The 17905-nt window shown below is 40.2% G+C and overlaps 1 protein-coding gene across 1 annotated transcript in view; it reads right to left on the minus strand.

Moving 5' to 3' along the window:
• Positions 1-17905, minus strand: part of LOC144686200 (uncharacterized) — a 188138-nt gene that overhangs the window by 94063 nt on the left and 76170 nt on the right. Inside the window, exons 8-15 of the mRNA XM_078551296.1 lie at positions 16360-16413; positions 7631-7684; positions 5203-5256; positions 2605-2658; positions 2422-2466; positions 1230-1283; positions 813-857; positions 621-674 (exon numbers count right to left, since the gene is read on the minus strand). Of these exons, the coding sequence (XP_078407422.1) occupies positions 621-674; positions 813-857; positions 1230-1283; positions 2422-2466; positions 2605-2658; positions 5203-5256; positions 7631-7684; positions 16360-16413 (414 nt within the window). The remainder of the gene's footprint in view (positions 1-620; positions 675-812; positions 858-1229; positions 1284-2421; positions 2467-2604; positions 2659-5202; positions 5257-7630; positions 7685-16359; positions 16414-17905) is intronic.

Here is a 17905-nt window from a genome sequence, read left to right on the forward strand (position 1 = left end):
GTGACTTGCAAATCACACCCTTCTGCCCATGACCACGAACCAGAACCTGCACCAGTCCCTAAAGTAAAGGGTGTGACTGCCTCCTGGCTGGCTATCTGTCCCCTCCCCAAGGTTAACTGGCACTAATCAAAAACGAGCAGGGGAGTTTTCTCTGCGCAATGGCCAATATTTATCCCCGACCAACATGATTAAAAGAGATTATCTAGGCATTTATATCATTACTGTTTGTAGAAGCTGTACAATAAGTTGGCTGCTAATTTCCCTTCATTATTACAGTGATCATACCTCAAAAGTATTTGATTCCTCTTCAGAAGTGCCATATAAATACAAGTTCCTTCTTTTCCATTTATACTCAAGAGCCCGTGTTCTATTCCACACCAAATCAAATATCCCTAATTCAACCTTCACATTGCTGGTTCTTATTAAATTGGAATATTTCTTCAGTTTTATTTCCCCATTGAGAAAAATCATAATTCAGTGCCTCTATACAGAGACAGATTCTAAGTGCAACATTAATAATCTAAATCAGTTGAAAACTTGAGTGCATTCCAAGTAATCACTTGGTTCTATTCGAAGGTGTTACTTTTACAAGTCTGCAAAATTCTTAATCGTCAACATACCTTCGTTCCTGCACGCCCTGGAAAACCAGGCGTACCAGGCAGTCCAGAAGGACCCTAAATGGAACAAAAGGAAAGTTTTACATGCATGTATCTGTATCTGAACAAAATAAAGAGGATTTGACTTCAGAAAATGAAGAACCTATCAAATGTGTGTATTAAAAAATAAATTGCAGCGAACAGCACTTTACTTACAGGTGCACCATCTTTGCCAGGATGGCCATCTTGACCACGGGTACCCTAAAAAAAACATAGCTTCATGTTCAGAGACTGTTTCTTTTGGAAAACTTTAAGAATAACAACAAATTTAAATGCAATTAAAGGAAATAATCAGGTAGAAATTCAAAGCATTCAAATCAAAAATATTATCAAAATGAAAATTGAGGTTGCTCAAGATGTTAAATATTAACATTAAACTCCTATTACCAGTTTCCAGACCCCAGGTCAATCCCAACTCTTTACCATTGCTATAATTATTATAATGGGTCATGGAATTGCTTCCATTTTTAAAATACAGTATTGTCGCTGATACTGCCTGGAGCAAAATATTGACATCATTTGGTAAACCTACTCTACTCAATAGAACAAGTGAGTGTTAATGATTACACTTACTGCTGTTCCAGGGGAGCCATTGTGCCCTCTCTCACCAGGCAAACCACGAGGACCCTAGTATACATGACAAACAGAAACAGTTATTTCACTATATAAAATGAGAATCCATTTAAACATTGCTCGTTGTTCAAAAACAGGCATTTGCATCCACAAAAATCAAAGTAGATATTTACAAACACAGTCAGCTTGTAATCTTTGTGGATCAAATGGAACGAATTGGGCACCTTACCAAGGAACCGTTCTCACACAGAGTAGCTGGTTGGGTGATTTTATGCATTTTTTTCTCTTTATTTAAATTAATTGGTAGAAAATCCAAGCACCCGATCTTTTCAAAGGGGGCTTCTCTCAAGCACTCCTCCACCTGATACCACCCATTGAGGGAATTATCCCTATGGTTTCAATGTAGTGGTTAATGCAAAGCTTTGGAATAATCAGTCTAGATATAAAACAGATAGCTTTAACTAACTTAGGGAAATGAGGCCAATTCTACAATGTGTAACATCAGCAGTTATCAACATCTGAATTATTAGGCGAATAAGCCTTAGGCCTGGTTGCTTGCCCAATTGTTTAACATTTTATTATAGGACTGAGGGAAATCAAACATATGATACCATTCTTGCAATCAGGCCCCACAAAGTACCTTAATTAATTATGTAATCATTCCATTATCCATGGTCAGCTTTTGAAATGCACTGTTGTCACCATGTACCCATGTAAAAATAGATGTTGTGTGGAAGGTAGCATTTTGATGCTTGCTCTTTAACGTGGTCTTTGTTTTCCGACTGTGTAAATATATACGTCTTTGATTCAGCCTAATTTGACAAATAATTTAGTATTTATTTAAGCAGGACTGCAGCTCTTGCATGTAAATGTCATATAATTTGGCAGTACTCCAATTTTAACCATGGGCATCCTCTAGGTATACCCGGTATTTTCTAGTTGTAACAGAGGAAGAAAAATTTCTGAGGGTGCACAACAAAATTATATATTTCCACCTTGGACAGAGTCACTGGACTTAACCTCTCCAATCTACCCATGCATACAGAACAAGGCCTACTAACTGCGACATGGCAGAGGAAAGCTGCCATTGGAGAGAGACTTTAGTTAGGAACAGCTATGAAGGGCCAAACTTGTGCCAATTGTCTGCCCCCGTCTGCCCATTACAACTAAGTCATTTTGTAAAATTGTTTACCATTAGTCCAGGCAAACCACTGCTCCCAGGAGATCCAGTTTCACCCTGTTTTAGAATCATATAAAATACATTAAGAATACTGGCAGTGACATCCAACTCAGTTGATGTGCAGTTACATTTGTTTAAAAAGCCATGAGACTACAATTGTTGATTTAAAAAAATAATTATCTAATAAACAATTACCTTTGTACCTGGAGTACCAGGTTCACCATTAGTCCCATCACGTCCATTGAAACCCTATCAAAGACACAGATAATAAGGCAGAATAATATGTATCATGTTAACCTCATGATTATTAGTATATATTTAAAAATATGGTTTAATAATTATTTAATTATTTAAATCTGCAGCTGCATGTAACAATTTCCTTACATGTTTTAATGGGCTCTGTCCTACACTTAAATTCACCTATGAAATGGAGCAGTCAAACGAACCCCCCTTCCTTGACTAGTTGAGAAATCTGCCGGGGATTCTCTACCATGGTCTACTGCAAGCCTATCTTCACTGGTCAACGTTATATGTTGGGATTCTTACAGTTCCACACACTATAAGATTGGTCTTATCGGCAACCTTGTAAATAGGGCCCGAGCCATTTGCTCACCATGCAAGCTTCATGCTGAAGGCTACTGCAGAATAATGGCTACCCTGATCAGATCATTCGCGCTGTATATCACACAAGCTCATGAAGGAGACTAAGGCCATCACTTCTGGCCCTGAAAAGTGCCCAGCCTACCTCAGATTACCCTTGAGGGGCAAGGTATCTCAAAAATTTGAGCAACAAATAAAGCTAGCTGTTTCACACTGTTACTATGCAGTAGCAACATGAGTGGTATTTACCACTAACAGGATGCTGCTGTCAAGCCAAAAAGATGTTCTGCTTATCACACAAATGAGTAATATGGTATATGAATTTCAGTGCCAGTGTGATGCTAGGTACGTAGACCGTACATCTCAAAGACTGGCGGATCATATCAAACAGCATGTCCCAGCCACTGTTCACAATGGGCAGGGTGCAGACTGTACCCAACCAGCCTGTGCTTGGAAAACTCAAAACACAGTGTCCAACATCAGGTGTGATTCTGCAATTGGACAACATTTGCTAAATAATCTTCAATGCGTTAAGAATTACGATGACAACTGATTTAAGATTGTCAGTTGGGCTTGCAATGTGGAGCATGTGTGTGTACTGCAAGCGACATATATTAATACACATGGCCCTGTTTTTTGCAGATGGAAAGAACATGTACATACATTGCATCTGTTTCAGTTAAACAAAATAAGTGACAGCCATTCGCTGACTCATTCCTCAGGGCAATGTCTTGACCAATTGGGGTCAAGCTGCCTGGTTTAAATTTCAAACAATACTTGGCAGTTAACTGTAGGTCACCATTAGTGGTGCATTCTCCATGGCAACGCCACTTGCCAATCAATCAGCACTCTTTTCACATGCAGTATAAGCTGTTGTTTTCCCCCTGATATTGGTAATCTTGCGAGTGTCCTGATGAGTGCAAGATGAAAACCTTAGATATGTCTCTTTTTTCAGAAATACTCAAGTTAATAATTACATTAATATTTACATTATTCTATAATAATAATGCAATTAAACATAAAGTAAGCTAGGGGCTCCCAAACTATGGGTCATGATCCCGATAGAGGTCCCATTTGGGTCGCAGTAACACACCCTCAGAACAGTAATGGCAACTGTGGGGAGGAAGCAACCCGGTCTGGGGATTGCGTCGGGACGGCCCAGGCGCCATGATGATCAATTCTGCCAAAAAGCACGGAGCAGATGGTAAGCCCAAAGTGCTCTTTAACTTCAAAAAACGCTTCTAGTGGCGAGGTTGAGTGGGCCTTGATATTTGTGCACTGACTTGGTGCAGCTGGAGGTCTGCAGAGCCTGACTGTGTCCAGAGCGTGGGAAAAACTGAATATCATGCTGCTGAGCTGGGAAGGTGAGTGGCGGCTTCAAACTTTGCTCTTGTCTGCCTGTTGTACAGGCTCATTATCTCAGGATAGTGACTCTGCTTCTCAGGTACTAAGAACTAGACCAAAAGCAGGAGAGGAGAGAAGAGGGAGAGAGGCTGGTGAGTGAGGGAGCAGGGGTGGGGAGGGAATGCTGGGTGGGTGGGCAGAGGAGTTTTAGGAAGAGGGGCTGTTGAGTGAGTGAGGTAGTAGGAGGTTGGGGAGAGGGTTGCTGACTGAGTGGGGGTAGAAATTTGGGAAGAGGGCCTGCTGAATGAGTGAATGGGGAAGGGGGATTGAGAAGACCGACCGCTGAGTGAGTGGTGGTAGGGCGTGTGGTGGTGGGGGGGCTTGGAAGAGGGTCTGCAATATGTGTGTGAGGGGGGGCTGTTGGGCAGAGGGGCTGATGTCTGTTTGGGGATGCAGGGGTGTTGGGAAGAGGGGCATGTTTATGTGTAGTTGGGAGAGAAGGGCTAATTACAATGGGTCTGTGGGGCATGGGGGCAGTGGGGCTTCACTGAGTATCCTGTTACCAGGGAATATAGAGCGCTTGGCTGTAACCTACATGAGTTCATAAAATAATAACATTTTTACAAAGTGCTTTAAAAACACAGGTTTTTGTGTTTATATGATGTATTATTATTATTTGTTGATTTATATATGCAATATTTAATAATTATATATTGAATGTTACTATGTTACTTTATTGTTATATGGTTTGTGCTGCCATCTGGGGTCAGATAATTTGTAGGTGTTGAAATGGGGACACATTGGAAAATAATTTGGGAAGCACTGAAGTAGACAAAAACAGATACTCACTCTGTGACCTTTAAGTCCAGGCATCCCAGGCACACCAGGTTGACCAGAAGAACCCTTTGAGAAAGCAAATGGCGTTAAGTCTTTAAGTAAAGGTACTTTTGCATTAATAGAGTGCTGTGGATCACAACACCGCCAGCGATACACAGTAATATGAGCAAGGTGAACTCTGTGCTCCTGGCACAACTTTTTCTGGATCCTGCGAATGGAGGTTGGTATCATGGTAAACAAACCCCTTTTATTGGACAGGGGAGTGATCATTATGGTAGCCATACCTTCACAAAGCCTTTCGCAGGAACACTAGAATTATACAGTTGTCGGCAGCTAAATTCAGCTTGATATATATATATATAGAACTTCAAGTTGCATGCTGCCCTGTGTAGGTTCTTTTGCAATCCTAAAATATAGATCTTCATCCTCTAGTTGATAACAAAACATTTGATGTAGATTGACAAAAATCTACAAGGCATTACTTAAAGCCAAAGTATTAGAGCATGCATTTATCCATCTACAGCTCATTGCAACCTATACATAGTAGTCAGCAAGACAAATAGATGGTCTGAAGCTCTGTACATCCAGCTAGTGGAACTACACTGGGATCAGTTTAATGTCTACGCTAGCTTTAAGTGAATGATGGTAATGCAATCATATATTTTCTGGTGAGCTCTTCATATGGTTACTTTGCCATCATCCCCCTAAAGACAGCACGGGCACAAAGCAGATCCTAATAGCATTTGTTTAAATTTCTATGTACCATGTGCTTCTGACACCAAGTCTTTCCAACAAGGGCTCAAACTTGTTCACGTCTCTCACATATGAACTAATTAGTTGTTATGCTCCTGGGGAAAGTGGCCTCTTTGGGATTGAAGTGGCTCCAAGATCATGTGGCTGGTGATGTCTGGCAGCTTCTGTATGGTGCCCTTGTAATTATGGTACTGGGCTAGGGACCCAGAAGTCATGAGTTGAAATCCCACATAGGAAGTTGTGAAACTGAGTTCAACAAATCTGGTTACCAGATCTAGCCTGCACTATATAATTGATACTTTGTGGATAATGAAGTGGCTTCAGAAATCATTAAACAATTGTAGTTACAAAGTTCAAGAAGAAGTTGAGAATTGAAAAGGTCTCCCAGTAATCTAAACATTGTATTGATAAAAGGCTAAAGCAATCTCAGCACAGTCATTCTTCAAAGTTCTCCTCCCTTTCACCTGGGAGCTGAAGTTGAGAGAATTGTCTCACAGGTTAGTTAAGTAACAACCTTGCATAACCACAGAATCATATCAATCAGCCAAATGCCAGAGTATGTCCTACCCCATTAGCAGGATAGAACTAGCAAGGTGCAGACACGCAGGTTTTGGCTATGGAAGTCCTCAACACTGACCTCATGTCTTCTCATGAGTAAACATCAACAAGATGAAAGGAACCTGCTAATGTTTCTAACCCCATCAATTGGTAAATCATTACTCCTCCACATTGAACATTACTTGAAGAAAGCACTGAGGGAAGTAGGACACTTTCAGTGTGGACTACCAAGAGTGTCTCATTGTACCACTCACTGATCAAGCTGGCAGAGCCTTTCAAAAACATAATTACCAGATTGTGCCTGTGTCATGTAGACCAATATGAGGAAGTAGTCTATAGGGCCTCAACTAATGTCTTGGACATTTCTATCCATAATAGTGTTAGCAGAATTCTCAGAAGTGACAACTGCACTGCCTTTGAGATGCCAAAGTCTCATCTTCAATATCAGACATCCTCCATTGTCTACTGTACTACTAAGTGGGATAGACCAAGGACAGATCCAGCAGCTGAAAACTGGACATCTATGAGGCATTGTTGATCACCATCAGCAGAATTGTATATTACCAAAATCTGTAAACTCGTGGTCTGGTACATCTCTCATTTCTTGATCACCATCATGCTTGGCGATCAACCCTAGTTCAGAATGCTATGACAGATGTGTCCTAGAAATAGATTGGTATGTAGACACTTTACTTGATGCTGTGAGGATTGAATGGGTATTGTAGAAGGGCATGTTGGGCTGGCAGCAGTATCTTGGAAAGAGTTACAAACCTAGTGAAGCTAATACGCAGGGTTACCTTAATATTAAACAGATCATAGACAGCAGTAAACTATAGACTGAATTAAGCAATCCTATAACCAACAGATGAGAGCAAAGCTCTGTAGTCCCATTATATCTAGTCAATAATAATGGCAAACTTAGCTTGGAGACCTTTTTAAACATGATGATGAATTTCTAAGATTGTCTAATGCCTACTTGACCAAAAACAAACAGCTCAGCCAATCTTCTGTTTACTCCATATTTATTTCGTTCATTGCTCTATTTATTTAAATCATGCAACAATGTGAAATTGAATGCTCACCAGCAGCCACAGACATTATATAAATTTTCTGCATTATCTTTACTTACCGGAGGACCTGGTACTCCACGTGCACCAATTCTTCCTTGTGTGCCAGTTGCACCCTAATGTTAAAATTGTAAAATTAGTCATTCCAAACAGTTAATAAAAAAGGTAATAGTGAAATGATGAGATAGCAATGTAAAAAGCTGCTCCATTTCCCATGTTACTATAGGGGAACTACTATATTTTGAGTTGAATGCTGATGAGATCAGCAGTTTATAGACAGATTTTGAACTTCAAAGACCAAAAAAAAGTCACAAATTAAGAAATTCTTTGGGTAACAGGATGGGGATTTTTTTTTGCCAGTATCATGAAATGGGTTTATGGCAAATTAATATCCTATTTCACACCATGATTAAATTTATTTTCCACTAATTTCAATGGAAAGCAAGCTGTTGATTTGCTATGAGGCTATTTTACGCTATTGATGAAGACCAATTTCACTCTCAATAATTTAAATAGAAGCATACTGCTTAGAAGAAATATGAAAATTGTAGAAACGTAATGATTTAGGTAGGACAGGAATTAAGCCATTGTAAAATTAGAATAACTGCGTCCACCAAACTTAAGAAAAATAAAGGACCAGAAATACCTTGTACAGGTTACCCGATAAAAAGAGCAATAAACCTAGCGTTACCAACAAGCCAAGGTAATAACTTAAACCAAACCACAAAAGGACCACAAAAGCTCTGAAACATTCAAACTCAGAGACATCCTTCAGGGCAACCACGCAATGCTTCAATTCCTGAGGAAGATTCATCGACATCAAATGGATATGCTGGACCACTGAATGAAACAGGTTGTCCAAAGCCTTGATCTCTCGGGTTCCTTTTGTGCTTATCAAAGGTTCTCAAGAGCCACAAATAAATGTTACATCAATACTTGCATTAATTTTTATGTATGTCACAAACTGCCAAGGTTATTAGAACTTAAAGTTCCATGTTAGAATTCATCCACCCTCAAACAGCACTCAGAGCAGCCTAATGTAAACCACCACACTATGCAAGTAAGCAGATCATAATGACAAGTAAGGAATGTGCAAACAGAAGTAAATTGCCTGGACAATCATATTGCCACATATGGTTCAAAATCTGTCATTAGGTAATCTCAAATTTAAAAGCTTCATTTCTCATTCCCATTTTTAATAGGCTTTGTAGTCTGAATTAAAATTTTGCAGTTTGGAGTTAGTCTGCCAAAATAAAAAAGGGGAGGTTAGGAAACAGGACCAAATGGAAGGCCTGTAATAGGGTGGATGGCAGTTGAGATGAAATGACAAAAGGACTCATGGTACGAGGCCAAAGCGAGTGATAATGGGACAAGTAGAGAAACAAAGGATGTGTTTAGAGGAGGTGTGAATGGCGGAATGATGAACAGCTGCTGTTTGAAAACAAAAAAGGGGAGAAAAAATGAGAAATGAGAGTACAAAGAAAATCAGCAAGAGAAAGGGAAACAAAATGGGTCCAAAGTTAAGATTGAAAATTGTGGAACTCAGTTGTTGAGTCCAGAAGCCTGTAAAGTACTTAGTTGAAAGATGAGATGCTGTTTCTCAAACTTACGCTGACCTTCACTGGAACACTGCACAAGGAAAAGGACAGAAAGGGCTCAGTTGCAGCAAGGTGGAGAATTAAAAATGACAGGCAACATGAAGCTCAGAGGCATGTTTGTGGACTGAGTGGAGATGTTCCACAAAGCAACAGGCCAATCTGCATTTGGTCTCCCCAGCGTAGTGAGCAGTGAATGCATCACATTAAATTGAAAGAAATACAAGTAAATCACTGGAAGGGATGTTTAGGGCCTAGGATGGTGAAAAGAGAGTGGGTAAAATGGCAGTTGTTGCATCTCCTACACCTGCATGGAAAGATTCCATGAGGAGGAAGAGGCTGTTGGGAGTGACTAAGGAGAGTGGACCAGGGTATTACAAAGGGTATGGTTCTTTCAGGATGCTGAAAAGGGAGTGGAAGATGTATTTGGCGATGATATCATGCTAGAAATGAATGACATGGCAGAGGATGATCCATTGAATGCAGAGGCTGATGGGATGGAGTATGAGGACAAGGGAAACCTTATTATGGTTCTGGAAGGGAGGGGAAGAGGTGAGAGCATAAGTTTATGAAATGGAACAGACACAGTCGAAGATCCTGTCAACCCTGTGGGGGTGCAGGGGTGATAGTCCTTGATTGGGGAGAAAGAAAGACATATTGGAAGCTCTAATATGGAAGGGTGCAATGTTAGAACAGATGTGATGAAAACAGGGAACCTGGGAGAGCGGAATAGTCTTTACAAGAAATGAATTCTGAAGAAGTGCAGTCAAAGTAGATGTGGAAGTCAGCAGCTTATGGTGAAAGTTGGTCAATAGCCTATCCCCAGAAATAGAGACAGAAATGTCAAGGAAGGGAAGGGAAGAGTTGGTGATGGACCATGTGTAGGTGAAAGAAGAGTGGAAATTGGAAGCAAAGTTGATTAACTTTCCAGCTGAGGGTAACCTGAAACAGATGATGTCAGATCTACTGAGTATTTCCAACATTCTTTATTTTTATTTCAGATTTTGCTTTTGTATTGTTAATGGTACTCTCTTCAGATTTGCTCCCTCTCTATTTTAACTCTGTCCTCATCAACCAGCTCCTCAAAAAAAAAACAACCCTACCATCCTTGCAAACTACTGCCCGATCTCTAACTTCCCTTTCCTCTCTGAAGTCCTTGAACGTGTTGTGTCCGCCCCCCACCAGATCTGTTCCCATCTTTACCAGAACTCCATGCTTGAATCTTCTAATCAGGTTTCCCCCTAGCCACAGAATCTAAACAGCTTCTAATGAAGACCAACATACCACTTGCCTTCCTAATTGTTTGTTGAACCTGCAGCCAGCTTTTAGTGGCTCATGTACAAGGTCATCCAGGTCCCTTTGGGCATCAACATTTCCCAACCTCTCACCATTTAAAAACTACTTTGCCTTTCTGTTTTTTCTACCAAAGTGGATAACTTCACACTTATTCACATTATATTCCATCTACCATGTTCTTGCCCATTCACTTAGCCGATCCAAAACCCCTTGAAGCCTCCTTGCATCCGCCTCCCAACTTACATTCCCACCTAGTTTTGAGTCATCAGCAAATTTGGAAATATTATATTTGGTCCTCACATCCAAATAATTTATAATAATTATGAACGGCTGTGGCCCCTGCCCTGATCCTTGTGCTGCCCCACTAGTAACAGCCTGCCATCCTGAGAATTACCTGTTTATTCTTTCTCTCTGCTTTCCATCTGTTAATCAGTTCTCAATACATACCAGTAATATTACCCGCCAATCCCATGTGCTCTAATTTTATTTACTAACCTCCTGTATGGGATCTTATCAAAAGACTTCCGAAAATCCAAATACATTACATCCACTGGCTCTCCTTTACCTATGCTACCTGTGACATCCTCAAAAAACTCCAACAGGTTTGTCAACCATGATTTCCCTTTCAAATATTCATGTGGACTCTGCCCAATCATATTATTTTCCAAGTGTCCAGTTACCATATCCTTTATTATAGATTGTAATATTTTCCCTAATACTGATGTCAAACTAACAGATATGTAATTCCCTGCTTTCTCTCTCCCTCCATTCTTAAATAGTGGGGTCACATTTACTACTTTCCAGTCTGCAGGAACCTTTCCAGGATCGAAAGAATTTTGAAAGATAACTACCAATGCATCTGCCACCTCTATAGTGAGCTCCTTCAACACTCTGGGATGTAGCACAGCTGGTCCAGGGATTTATCAATCTTCAATCTAATTAATGTTTTGAGCACTACCTCTTTATTAATACTAATTTCTTTCATTTCCTCACTTTCACAAGTCCCTTGGTTCCCTAGTATTTCTGGGAGATTTTCTGTGATTCCAAACACAAAGTAATTGTTTAGCTTAACCATCATTTCCCTATTCTCCATTATAAATTCTATCCCCACCTGTAATGGACGCATATTTGTCCTTGCTCATCTTTTCCTTTTTACATATCTAAAGAAGCTTTTGCAGTCTACGTTTATGTTTCTCGTTTGCTTGCATTTGTATTCTCTTTTTCCTTCATCAGTTTCTTGGTCATCCTTTGCTGGATTCTAAATTGCTCCTAATCCTAAGGTTTACCATTTTTTCTGGCGACCTTATAAGCCACTTCCTTTGATTTAATGCAATCTTTAATTTATTTTATTAGCCATGATTGATTTACCTTTCCTATTGGGTTTTTGTGTCGTGGAGGAATGCATATTTGTTGTAGACCATGTAATACTTCTTTAAATACAAGCCATTGCCTGTCTACTATCAAATTTTTTAGTGTATTTTCCCAATCCATGGTAGGCAACTTGCCCCTCATACCTTCAGAGTTTCTTTTGATCGGATTTAAGACCCTAGTTTCAGAATGAACTATATCACTTTCAAACTTAATGTAAGATTCTATCATATTATAATCACTATTTCCTAAAGACTCCTTGAAAGCAAGGTTATTAATTATTATTTTCTCATTACATTGTGCTAAAACTAAAATAGCTCGATCTCCAGTTTGTATTTCAAATGACTAACCCAGAAACCCATCTTATACAGACTCGAGGAATTCATCCTCCACAGCATTAATGCTAATTATGTTTACCCAGTCTATATGAAAATTGAAGTTACCCATTATAACTGTATTATCGATGTCACATACAGCTCTAATTTTATGATTAATACTGTGCTTAACTTTACTACTACAGTTTGGTGGCCTATAAACAACTCCCACCAATGTTTGCTCCCCTTGCTGTTTCTTCACTCCACCCAAACTGATTCTACATCTTGATCCTTTGATCAAGGATCCTCTTTCACCAATGGGCTAATCTTATCCAAATGTTCTAAACACTGTGAGAATGATTGGTAATCTAAATGAAGGGCTCTTTATTGAACAATAACAGGATTCCAGGAGAGCTCTTCATACCTGCTGATCAGCACGGCTTCAACTACTCTTTCACATGTTAACTCACATCACTTCCTGTAATGAAGTATACCAAACTATTTACATAATCAGCAATATGTTATCCAGTAGGTTAAACCACATGAACTACAAAGCAATATCATAACATCCCCCTTTCCTTAAATAGAAAGAATTATGCAAGTTATAAGCTGTGTACATAATGGAATATGATAATTGTGAACAGTACTTACACATGTATTGACTCTCACATTAAGTGTCTCTGAAGTGTAAGGTGATTTGACCTAATCTGGTAACAGTGAAACTTTGATGATAATTGTGAACTCTTTTCTCTTGATTCATTGGTAGAGGCTCTTGCACTTAAAATCTGCACTCATTCTTGATGCTACAGGAGTGTTAGGTATGATGCTGTTGGATAACTCACTCAACTGACATCAATTCCTCCTCAATGTTGCTCTCTTTGGGGTGGTCATTTCATATCTTATTCTTCTTGAGTACTTTGCCCAAAGGCAGGTCTAACCCACAGAGCCACAACCTGCACCACAAGTAAGGCAAGGAGGCAAGTCCCAAATCCGCCCCAGCCAGAATGGGGATCAAATCCTGTGCTAGTGGCATCAATTCATCCACACTGGCTATTCAGCCAAATAGCTCACTAGGGAAGCAGAGTTGTTGTGGCAACATGCACGTTTACATGTATGTTGTATGGATAATGATGGTAGAAGCTCCAACTTCTTTGCAGCACATGGCTGACAAGGAATCTCTCCCGCTCTTACTGCCTGCCATTGTTATTTGCTGGAAGGATTTACAAGTTTATACTCAACCTGTTTGATTGCGTTATGAATGCCTTCCTTGGCCAGCAAATTCTGAAGTGGGACATGAGCCCAGAGCTTCTGGCTCTGAGGCAGGGATCCTACCTATTGTGCCATAAGACCTCCTTCACCTCATATGACCATTTCGTATTACAGATCTTTGACACGTCCAAAGAGAATCACGTCCTACCTTGCTGGTGGATCAATCCAACCTTCTGCCTACATGCAGAGGAGGCAACTCTACATCTGCATGTTTATCATGTGTGATTTTCAACTTCTCCTGTCTTTCTAATTATTTGTTTCTTGGACTGACAACAATCTGATCAGACTGTGACTCAGAAGGGTTGTCCTGACTTGCCTTCTGAACATAATCTCTGCTAAGATTGGAAAAACCTGTGTCAAAACAGCTCTTATCCAAGTCACAAATGACATCCGATGTGAGTGTGACAAAGGTAAACTACACAGGTGTAACATTGCTACTTGAATGACTTGACTGGAGTCTTTTCATTGATAATCATTGATCGTTGATTTTATCATCTGCACCATCCTATCTGCTAGCCCATTTGACCCTAGATAGCGTGGGGTTGACTTAATGTGGTTTACCGCCCACGTTGCACAGTTGCCTTGGAAGGGTTTACCACTGGACTGTCGACTGTTGTTCGACACATCTCCTCTCAGAAACCAAAAAGACTGAAAATGGTGCTCACCATGTTTACCACTGATGTACCCCTCAGCTAGCACATGTTAGGAAATTTAGAGAAGTAGTCGGAAGCTAGTAAGAAGTCATCATCCTGACAGTAAACTGGTTAGTAGCTATTCTTGACCATGGTCATGATGGAACAACATAAGGATAGGTTGACTCTTGTGTTGACTTGGCTGGTCCTGATATACATCGTAGATCCTTACAGCTCATTCGATGTCCTTATTCATCCCTGGCCAATAAACTGTCTCAAATGCAAGTTGTCTTGTTCTTTCAATGTCCATGTGACCTTGCTGTAATTGGACACAAGTATCTTGAAGAAGCACTTCTGGTGTCAGCCCTTGTCTGCTCTTGAAAGTGACTCCATTTGGAATGCCAATTTCATCATGACACAGCTAAAATGTTCTGAGGTCCGTGGGAACCTCCTGTACTATATCCGGCCATCCAGTTATGATAATCTGCCATAATGGCCTGAGGACAGGATCTCTGGAAGTCTCTGTCTGGAGCTTCTCACATTTGTTTTGTCCAGCTAGCATTGGTGTTTTATTGATCTCGTGAATTGTCATGATCTGGAGCTTACTGCATGCTAGCCCATTGATGTCAACAGTGTAGAAGACTTGTGGCAACTATGGTGAACTTCTATAACTGCACTTAAGTGCCAGTACTCCCATGCTGTAGATTAGTGAACCATTATATGCAGTGAATTGGCTCTTGTTGGCTCTAACATAGACTGCCACTTCAGCAGGTACGTCTTTCAGTATCCACAGTGGTAAAATATTGGCACCTACTCCAGTATCTATCTTCAGTCATAGCTTGTGCTTGCCAAATTTACTAGGACATTGCATCCACATGTTCAGTACCTTCTTTGCTGTACAGGTCCCTGCCTACCTCTTTGTCATGTCTGTGCTTGAACTGGTATCTGGTGAACTTTTCCTTATTCTTGCCACTATGTGGCATCTGCTTTTTGCAGAGCTGTGGCTTCTTCCCTGCCAGGTTGTTGAACGTGGTGGTGGCATACTGGTATTGTCACTAGACTGACAATCCAGAGACCAGGCGTAATGTTCTGGGGACCTGGGTTCAAATCCCACCATAACAGATGGTGGAATTTGAATTCATTAATAAACCTGGAATTAAAAGATGATGATCATGAAACAATTGTCATAAAAACCCATCTAGTTCACTAATGTCCTTTAGGGAGGGCAATCTGCTGTCCTTACCTTACCTGGACTGGACTGGCATGTGACTCCAGACCCACAGCAATGTGGTGGATTCTCAAATACCCTCTGAACAAGGGCAATTAGAGATGGGCAATAAATGCTGGCCCGGCCAGCAACACCCATGAACCAATAAAATAAAACAGTAAGGCAAGTACACTAAATAGACTGAGGTGATACAGTTACCTTAGATGAAAAAGTAAAAGGAAAGCAGAACACGGAGAAAGAAGTGAGAGAGAAATGCCATGGCAATGTCATTTGGGAGAGCTTAGTCTGTCAAAGAAAGAAGATGGTACAAACCATTTTCGAAGTGGTTCTGTAAAGGAGCATTGGGCTGTTTCAAACCTATGACTGAGCTCTTATTGCTACCTATTGCTTTGTTATACCACTGTAGGCTTTAGTTATGTTAATTCAACCCAGCAAGGGCTGTGATGCCATACAAAATATAATGTTTTCATTTGTATATACTTACATATATATGAGTAGCAACATAAGTAAGGATCAATAGCATTAATCGTGCTTTGTTCAGAATTTGATATTGTAAAGTTTAGAAAGAGTTAAATAAATCTTAAGGCTACAGTTTATTGTCATTGATCAAGCCAAATTTCATTTGTACCACATGGGATTTTAAGGTGTTTGTAACAACTATTTTAGGAACAAAATTCAATTATTTTGTCAATTTTTCCATGAAAAACAAAACAACGGTGATAATTATTTTAATCAATGCTTACTTTTGTTAGTAATAAAACTGTAGCTTCATTCATTATATGTTAATCGAATTGGTTATGTAGAATTAGAAATGAGCTAAACATGATGTCGCATAGTATAAGCTTAAACATAAATATCATGGCAAATATCACCACATATTTTCTAAACGATTGTAGGTATTTTCCTATACAAGTTTTTGCAAATGCTGACCAAAGTGAACACAAAGCGAACTGAAATGTAAGAGTTAATTTACCCGTGTCTCATTTGAGTGGGTCATGCTTTGAGCTCAGATGTGATTCATCCATCAGAAACAAAAATTGCCAAAAAGAATTAACGAGTATGGTGAATAACAGCAGACGAGCTACTTACTTCTTTTCCCGGTAATCCGGATGGACCCGGTCTGCCAGGAGGACCTGCTGAACCCTGTAATGAAAAATAGATTTTTAATATTTTTATGAGCATTAATCAGGATGCTTCATATTTAATACTAGTTCATAAATCTATGCTATCAGAACATGCTACAAAGTGTATAAAAAAGGTAAAGAAGGTTGGAGAAAATGGTGTTCCAACAGTGCAAAGGTCGCTTGGCCTTTTCGCCTGCCCGCCAGCTGCGAGGTTGGATGGGCAGCGAAAACTTTACGTTAAATGATAACTTAATGGCCTTAACAGGCCTTTTAGTTGTCAGCAGGTGTGCTGCTGGCTCCGGCACGTGCCCACCAACCGAATAACTGCGCGGCTGTGCGTTGATGTCGGCACGCTCGGCCAACGTCAACACGCGTAATTTCACGTTCGAGTTGTTCAGGCGCATGCCCACCTGCCAAGTGAAAATTTCTGCCCCTAGTGTATAAGGTACAATTCCAAAATTTACGGGCGATACAAAACTTGGAAGATTGTGAACTGTGAGGAGGGTGGTGTAGAACCTCAAAAGCACATGGACAAGCTGGCGGAATGAGCGGACAGCTGGCAGATGAAGTTCAATGCAGAAAAATGTGAAGTGATTCAGTTGGTAGGAAGAACATGGAGCGACAATATAAAATAAGAAGTACAACTCTAAAGAGGGTGGAGGAGCAGAGGGACCTGAGTGTACATGTGCGTAAGTCATTGAAGGTGGCAGGACAGGTTGAGAGAGCAGATAATAAAGCATACAGTAAAATAGGCTTTATGAATAGAGGCATCGAATACAAGAACAAGGTTATGTTGAACTTGGATGACACACTATTTTGACCTCAGAAGCATTGCAGCCAGTTCTAGGCATCACACTTCAGGAAGGATGTGAAAGCATTGGAAAGAATGAAGAAAAGGTACATGAGGATGGTGCTGTAGAAGAGGAACTTCAGTTATGAAGATATATTGGAGAAGTTAGGATTGTTTTCTTTGGAGAAAAGAAGGCTGAGAGGAGATTTGATAGAGGTATTCAAACTCATGAAGGGTCTGGACAGAGTGGATAGGGAGAAACTGTTCCCACTCATGAAAGGATCATGAGCGAGAGGGCAGAGATTTGAAGTAAATAGCTAAAGAAGCAAAAGTGACATGGGAAAAACCTTTTCAAGCAGCAAGTGATAGGATCAGGAATGCACTGCCTGAGAGTGTGGTGGATGCAAGTTCAATTGAGGCATTCTAGATGGAATTAGACTGTTATCTAAAAAGGAAGGGTTATGGAGAGAAGGCAGGAGAAAGGCACTAAATGAATTGCTCATTCAGAGAACCGATGCAGTCATGGTGGACTGAATGGCCTCCTTCTGCCTGTAATTATTCTGCGATTCTCTGAATATGGTACACAGAAAATGACCCACCATTTTCATGCGATCTACATCTCTATATTGATGACATATATGGTGCCCCAAAAATTCAAAGTGTACAGAATGTGAAGACATAGAGCTAACAGTCTCATATGCTACAACATTGAAATTACACT

Source organism: Cetorhinus maximus, chromosome 11 (genome assembly GCF_964194155.1).
Source record: "Cetorhinus maximus chromosome 11, sCetMax3.hap1.1, whole genome shotgun sequence".
NCBI lineage: Eukaryota > Metazoa > Chordata > Chondrichthyes > Lamniformes > Cetorhinidae > Cetorhinus > Cetorhinus maximus.